We start from the raw sequence: 8009 nt of genomic DNA, 5'->3' as shown, positions 1-8009 counted from the left end.
TATGGGATTTCTGCACCCATTTATATGGGATTTCCTCACCCTGAATTCATATGGGATTTCTATATCTGTTTTTATGGCATTTCCTCACCCCGAATTTTTATGGGATTTCTACACCTGTTTATATGGGATTTCCTCACCCTGAATTTGTATCTTGTATCACTTTAAAAGCAGCCTGAGAGAAGAAGCAGTGACCATATTGTTCACTAGCCAAACCTTTGGAAAGCTCCCCATATCTGCTTTGTTAATACACTGCCAAGATCACAAGGCAGCAATATGGAAAACTTTATAGGATGGTGTAGGGGGTTGACCCTGGCTGGATGCCAGACATCCACCAAAGCTGTTCTATCACTGCCCTCCAAAACTGGACAGGGGAGAGAAAATCTAATGAAGGTTCATGAGATAAGGACCCAGATCCCTCATCAAATACTTCACAGGCAAAACAGACTCATCCTGGGGATATTAATTGAATTTATTGCCAACAAAATCAGAGCAGGATAATGAGAGGTAAAATAAATGTTATAAACACCTTCCCCCATCACACCTTCCTTCCTGAGCTCTACCTCTTCCAGTGGTGCTGGAAGATGGGAATGGGGGTCACAGTCGGTTCATCTCAGGTTGTTCCTGCTGCTGCTCCAGTCAGAGTCATTCCCCTGCTCCAGGATGGGGTCCATCCCATGGGAGACAGTTCTCCGTGAGCTCCAACGTGAGTCCATCTCATGGGAGACAGTTCTCCGTGAGCTCCAACGTGAGTCCATCCCATGGGAGACAGTTCTCCATGAGCTCCAACGTTGAGTCCATCCCATGGGAGACAGTTCTCCATGAGCTCCAATGTGAGCCCATCCCACGGGAGACGGTTCTCCATGAACTGCTGCAACGTGGGTCGTTTTCCACGGGGTCCATCCTTCAGGCACAGCTCCAACGTGGGTCCCACACCGGGGGGGACTCAAGTCCTTCCTCCTTGATGTGGGACAGCGCCTGAATTCCGAGGAAACAGGCCGTGCTGCTCACATCTCACTGCTGTTCTCCTTGTCTCCGCAGCACGAAGCGAAGATCAAGTCCCTCACAGACTACATGCAGAACATGGAGCAGAAGAGGAGGCAGCTGGAGGAGTCCCAGGACTCCCTCAACGAGGAGCTGGCCAAGCTACGCGCTCAAGGTACGGCTCTGGGCCTTGGGGTCACCATTCCTTTGATCAGCTGTGTCCTAGAATATTCCACGTTGTGTTTTAATGATGGGAGAAATTAAAAAAAAACAAAACACACGAATTCTTCAGCCAAACAGCACTGAGGAATCTTGCTAAATATTCTGTAAAATTGTTAGAGGTCTGTGTCTAATTTCAGTCATCCCTTTGGCAAACTCCATTCCAAAGGAAGCTGCTTCCCTCAGCTGTGCAAAAGGTGTGTCCTTCCCAGCTCCTGTGCAGGATCCAGATGACTTCATTTTAAGGATTGCTTGTTTTTCCCCTTCTCATTTAACGTGGAAAATGTGTATCTGTCAAAAGCAGTTCTTGTAGCTTTGCTAAGCTACTGTTTTATGTAAAATTGCATCACTCTGGATTTCTGCACAAGGGGTTTTCTCTGACTGATGGAGCAGCAGGTGGTGACAAGACTTTTTTTTTCTTTTAACTCCTCCTGGATTGTTAGAACAGAATTTTTATTCTGTTTCCTGCTCTTCCTACCCCGCTGATAAGAAATGACCTGGTTCTAGAGGCACCATTCTCCCAGTGAAAGCAGAATTGGGATAAGTGGGATTATAAACAGACAGGGACAGGTTGGGAAATGGCAGGACGTAGCATGTCTTGGAATTGTGTGGTTAATTCTCAACTGTCTCCACCTTCAAACAGAAAAAATGCACGAAGTCAGCTTCAAGGACAAGGAGAAGGAGCATCTGACCCGGCTTCAGGATGCAGAGGAGATGAAGGTAGTTTGGCTCTGCAATTTTAGAGGCCATTTCTCAGTGAGATCCTTTCATCCAGCTGATAATTGGGGTGTAATTTTGCCTTCCTGTATTAAAAATTGTATTGATTCACCTCTAAGTTACGCTCATTTTTTGCTGGTGGGACTCTGCTGAAAGTCAGTTTGCTCAGGAGTGAGTCAGGATGCTGAAGTTAATATAATTTAGGTACTAAGAGATTTGATTTACAAAGAGGCCACTTTCCCAAAGTTTGGCAAGAATTCTAACTATCCCCTGGGAGTAATAATAAAATATAAACCTGTTTTCTGACATTTTTCCTCTGGAATGCAAAGAAATGTTAGCAATGAGTTGGTTCAATGGGGTTGCAAGTTGCAGACAAGGAAAAAAAATAGACTTTTTAGAGGTTTGTCATCTGCAGAACTTTTCCCTCCGTTATAAAAATTTAAAGGGATTAAAGCAGTTGTGCAGTTCTTCCTTAGAGCTGGAAGAGAAAAAACAAATCTCTTATTAGCAATTTAAAGAGGTGCATTGGGTTTTTCTTACTAATCTTAGAATTTAAATTTAAATAACAATTTAAATAGGGGGTCTGTGGATAAACAATTTTCAGAGGGGGAGGAGGGTGGTTTGGGTTTCACTTCTGTCACAGGTCTGTTTTTTTCTTGGTGAACAGACAGGTGAAATAGAGCTGTACACATATTTCCTTTGGTGAAAAAAGAGGTGAAATAACAGAGGACTGGTGTAAAATCTGTGTCATTTGTGGCACTTGATATTCCAAGCCTCTGAATTTCACTGGTGGCAGTTTTTGCAAGGAAATGAGCAGAAATTGGTGTACATCTGTTGCTAAAAACTGAATTAAATGCTCGGATGGGCAGACACGCAGTTTTTAATCACAGAAAGATATGCCAGGCAGCTTCCTGAATTAACTTGATTTGATAATTTCCCCTCAAATCCAGAGGAACAGGTTGATTTAGGGGGGCAGGTGAGAAGGAAGCTCAGCTGTGTGTGCCTGGATTTGTGTTTGATGCCCGGCTCTGGTGTTTGCAGAAGGCCCTGGAGCAGCAGATGGAGAGTCACAGGGAAGCCCACCAGAAGCAGCTGTCCAGGCTGAGGGATGAAATCGAGGAGAAGCAGAAAATAATTGATGAAATCAGAGAGTATGTTCACTCACTCCATCACCTTCTCTGTCCTGCGGCACCGTAGGGATGTTTTGGGGTTGCCTTTGTTAGTTTTAATGGATGTTTATATGTAATATTCTGTCCTTTATATGTTTATTCTGTCCTTGCATGCAACAGCCAACCCTGTAATTATTTTATAGGGTGGATTGCAGTCCCTACTTCTTTAGTGGGGAGCTTTAAGTCCATAAAATTATAGAGAGGAAAAAGGAAGAGTCACGTTACACCTGCAGGAGGTAAGAGGAGCTTGGAGGAGAACAGATTTCAAGAGATCACAGAATCATTTAGGTTGGAAAATACCTTTAAGGTCATCAAGTCCAAGCACTGCCAAAGCCACCACTGACCACGTCCCCAGAAAGGTTTTTTGGGGGCCTCTTACAGCAACTGCTCCTGTCACAGACTTTCTGAGGGACTCCAATTCTCCCATTTTCACACCCTTAATATTTCCTTCTGACATACCAATGTATCTGTTAGTCAGCCCTTGGACAATGGAGTGTTTTGCTCCTTGTATTCTTCTTTTTCTAAAATCCAGGCAACCCTGGTGTAGTATTCATTATTTCATCGTATTTATTGTGTGGCCAAGGACTAATCACAGGGAAAGGAGGAACATGAGGAAGCAGGACAGAAAGAACAGGTTGTGTCCTTTAAGGTAAAGGAAACAAACCACTGATTTTAGTTCTCCAATATTTTAAAACATCGTTCTTCAGGTTCTTTATGCTTAATTTCTTTCAGAATTTTTCAGTAGAGAGTTACAGCTTTTCTTTCTCTGTCCAACCCCTCTTTGTTCATGGGGATTCACCCATTTTCTGGGGTTCAGGCCTGAGCTGTACTGACTTTTCCTTTCTCATTCCAGTATGAATCAGAAGCTGCAGCTGGAACAAGAGAAACTGAGTGCTGATTATGATAAATTAAAAATTGAGGACCAGGAAAGAGAAATGAAACTGGAAAAGCTCATGTAAGTCAAGAGTTTTTTCATCTGGTGTCCTTCAATCTCTCAATATGATCACAGGAAATGTGCCAGTGAGAGGCATTTTTGGTGCAATTTTCACATGGAAAATATCAACTTGCAGCATTAATAAATGATTACCAATTGCTCCATATTTTTATATCAAAGGCTTTTTAGTAGTGGGTTTGATACTTGCCCAAAAAGATTTTATTAGAGCTCTGATTTTATAAAATATCACAGCAAATGTTAAATCTCTCTTTCCTTAATGAACAGCAAAAACAAGAAAAAGGCTGAGGAGTTCAGCTGGGGTTTTATTGATTTTTTTTTTTTTTTATTTTCTTTGTTTTGGTTTGGTTTTTTTAAAGTAATAAATCAGCTGTCTGAGTAAAAACCCTTTCCTGGAAATGAGAGATTAAAAATTTCATGTGAGGACATAAAAGATGCAGGTGGTGACTCAGCCCTTCCACGGGAGAGAGCTGCACATTTGGGGCAGTCAAAAGCATAATTACAGATGCAGAGATGTGCAATTTGCCCACATTCTGCAGATGTGCTACTCCAGCTGAATGCTGGTTGATTCTCTTCTTGTTTAATATGGCTTCAGCATCTCTGATTTGTGTTCCATGGTGTGATCTTTCTAGACTGCTTAATGATAAAAGGGAACAAGCAAGAGAAGACCTCAAGGGGCTGGAGGAAACAGTGGTAGGTCTTAATTACACTTTATTGAGCTTTGTCCCCTACATCTGTATTTATACCCAGATTATATATATATATATATATTTTGATTTTTTTGAATAAACACCTTTTAACTGCTCAAAATAAAATTAAAGAAGGGTTGCTCTTATTCTCTTCAGTCTGGCTTTGGGGCTGGATGGGGTTGGGATGAGCTTCCCATTTCCTGCACGTGGGTTAGTGTTTCCCTCCAGTCTGGGGTAAGGTGGTTATTTTGCTGAGCCTGAGAAGTTGATGCATAATAAAAAAAAAAACAAAAAACAAAACCAAAACTGGGAAAACCTGGATTTTGGCCAAAATTTTAAAAGCACTTAAAACTTCTGAAGTGCCTGTGAGTAATGCATTTGCTAAAGAGAGAATCCAGAGCTCTCTCCCCTGCTATCAACTAAAATCCAAGGAGAACTTTTACACCAGAGTATCTACTGTATCTTACTGAGGGGGTTTTTTTAATTTTTTTTTTTAATGGTTATTTTATTGTTTTTATTCCAGGCAAGAGAACTTCAGACTCTTCATAATCTGCGCAAACTGTTTGTCCAAGATCTTACCACCCGCGTTAAAAAAGTGAGACTCTGCTCCTTTTGAACCCAAATCTTGCCTTTTTCTTACAGTATTCTTCTGATCTGCTGGAAGCCCTTAGTGCATGTTGTCACCAAATAGGATATTGTCTTTTTTAACAACAGGGAGAAACAAGATTAAAACTATTCTGCTGTTTATGAGCTTTTATTTGGTCATCATTTGTTAAGGACTAGTCTTAGTTAAGCAAATGAACCAATCCAATTGAGTTCAATTAAAAAAAATCTCAAAGATGGTATTAATGGGCACCAGAAATCATTCAATATAACTTGATTTTCCTATTCAGGATCCCCCCATAATTGTTCAGCAAGAACAGTTTATTTTTTATGCAGCGGGGAACACGGTTGTTAAATATCAAATGAACAGGCTAAATAATTTTAATTTGGGGCTCTGGAAGACTTTTCTGCCTTTGAGAAGCTTAAATTTCCCAAAGAGCTGAGCTTGCTCTGGAGTTTCTGCCTGGCTTTGCTGAATGCTGAACTCTCTGTGCAGAGTGTTGAACTCGACAGCGACGATGGAGGTGGGAGCGCGGCGCAGAAGCAGAAAATTTCCTTTCTTGAGAACAACCTGGAACAGCTTACAAAGGTTCACAAACAGGTAGGGGCTCCCCTTCCCTTCTCCCCTCCTTCCCTGCTTCCCTTCTTCCCTCCCTCAAACTAAAAATACGCTTTTTTTAATGTTTGCAAGGATAATTTTGGCAGGTGACCTGTGCTGCCTGAGGGAAAGGTACCCACAGGCTTTAACTCCAACTCCTTGGTGTGTCAAGAGCTGGTGTGAAGCTGCTCTTCCCACCACCTGTATTTCTATGAATGTGTGAAATAAGCATTATTTTCCTCTATGAAAATAGACTTTAGGTGTTTTTTGGCACTAAGAAATACATAAAAATAGCTGGGTTTTTTTGTGTATCCCAAATTTTGACTCCTGGCCTAAAGCTGCTCAGGGGCACCTCGGAGGTGACTCGAGAGGGTTCAATCAGCACAGAGTGAAAGCAAAGAAAGGGAGGTTTTCTGGGCAGCTGAAGAGCTGGTGCCTCATTTGTGGGCATTCTACCCCTCCTTCATGGCATTCCTGTTTCACAGAATCCCAGGCTGGCTTGGTTTGGAAGGCAGTGCACTTTTCCGAAGCTGTATTAATGAGACATACTCTGAAATTTGCTTTATTTATTCCTTTGGAAGTGCCAAGAGGCCAAGTGGTGCTGGGACCATGACAAGTGTCCACTAAGATTCAGTACTTTGAGATTCCCAGGGAACAGATGGTTTAAAGGCCTACTTTCTAAATGTGGAAATCGGGACATGTTGGAGGAGTGTCTTTTGCTTTTGCCATTTTGCCTTTTTTTGCACTCGAATCACGCATCTGCTGCCTTTCAAATCCGCATTTTTATAGCTCTCATTAGTGTGTATTTACTCAAAACCAACTTGGAATCCACAGCTCGTAAGAAACTTAGAGGGGAAAAATGACATTGGACTTGACCTGACTGTGCTGCCATCCTGCTCTGATTCCATATCATCGCTGTTTCCTAGAACAAGGGTTCAACACTTGCAGAAAAAGCACATTGTGACAAGTTTTTTTAGCTTGTTTGTGTTTTATTTCAGCACTAAGCCTGGCCCAGCAGGTGTAAAACATTTTGATTGTCAAACAACGTGTGAATGTCAGTCCGTGCTGGTGCTTTGCTGGATTATTAATGTGGTGGTTAAACCACTTTTCACTCCAGAAAAGGGGGGATCACTCCTTTGGAACAGATTTCTGCTGACTTCTAGCAGTGCTTTAATCAGTTCAGTGGAAATTGTGCTGGATTTTTCTGACTGTTTGTATTTATTAAAAGTCAATCCTCTCTCTTGGCTGTTGGTGCATGGAAAGTCAGGTGTTATTTAGATAATTGGTAGACCTTGCTCAGGTTCATATGAAATTGAGGAAGTGCATGAATTCAAAATTGCATATAATCACCATATTTATAGCTACAGAACCTAAAAGTGATTTCTTAGTGAAGTTTCCAATTTCTTAGTGAAGATTCCAATTTTCCCACGTGCCTGGGGAGGGAACACAGAGGTGAACGTGTCAGAACCATTTGAGGTGATGAATTTTAGACGATCCCCAATGTTGTCTGTAAGACATATTGAAGCATTACTACTTTGAAATCACGAGGTGATCAATTATTTGCAAAATATTTCTGTGTTCTGAGCACATGTAGAGGTTCTGCTGCAGTTGCTGTAAAGTCTAGAGCAGCAGATATGGCAGAAGAGTGTCCTGAAGTGGCAGGGTTTGTCCTGGAGCCCTCACCCTTCAGGATCAGCTCTGTGAAATTTTGTTGGATGGAATAAACAGTGGAATAAACTCCCTTGTTCTCTGACTTTTCTGAAAGATTTAAATGAATATCACACCTCAGGCAGACAAATGAACCGTGTGATTAAAACTACAAAGTATGGACAACTCTCTCAGGGTCATGGTGGGATTGTTGGGGTTGTCCTGTGCAGGAGGTGGAATTGATGATCCTCGTGTGTCCATTCCAGCTCAGGATATTCCAATGATTCTAAATTTCTCTTTGAAAAATGAATATTTAAGTGAATATCACACCTCAACCAGACAAATAAATCGTGTGATTAAAACTACAAAGTATGGACAACTCTCTCAGGGTCATGGTGGGATTGTTGGGGTGTCCTGCGCAGGAGGTGGAACTG

At 41.8% G+C, this 8009-nt stretch overlaps 1 protein-coding gene across 1 annotated transcript in view; it reads left to right on the top strand.

The window, feature by feature from the left end:
- KIF5C (kinesin family member 5C) overlaps positions 1-8009 on the top strand; it is a 71207-nt gene that overhangs the window by 56716 nt on the left and 6482 nt on the right. The window contains exons 17-23 of the mRNA XM_027695925.1: positions 1039-1156; positions 1844-1920; positions 2959-3068; positions 3940-4041; positions 4671-4731; positions 5251-5322; positions 5827-5931. Of these exons, the coding sequence (XP_027551726.1) occupies positions 1039-1156; positions 1844-1920; positions 2959-3068; positions 3940-4041; positions 4671-4731; positions 5251-5322; positions 5827-5931 (645 nt within the window). The remainder of the gene's footprint in view (positions 1-1038; positions 1157-1843; positions 1921-2958; positions 3069-3939; positions 4042-4670; positions 4732-5250; positions 5323-5826; positions 5932-8009) is intronic.

The sequence above is a fragment of the Neopelma chrysocephalum genome, unplaced genomic scaffold, assembly GCF_003984885.1.
Source record: "Neopelma chrysocephalum unplaced genomic scaffold, ASM398488v2 Primary Assembly neopelma1_103b, whole genome shotgun sequence".
Taxonomy (NCBI): domain Eukaryota; kingdom Metazoa; phylum Chordata; class Aves; order Passeriformes; family Pipridae; genus Neopelma; species Neopelma chrysocephalum.
Note: the sequence above shows the minus strand (reverse complement) of the source record. Positions and strands in the feature narration are given on the sequence as shown.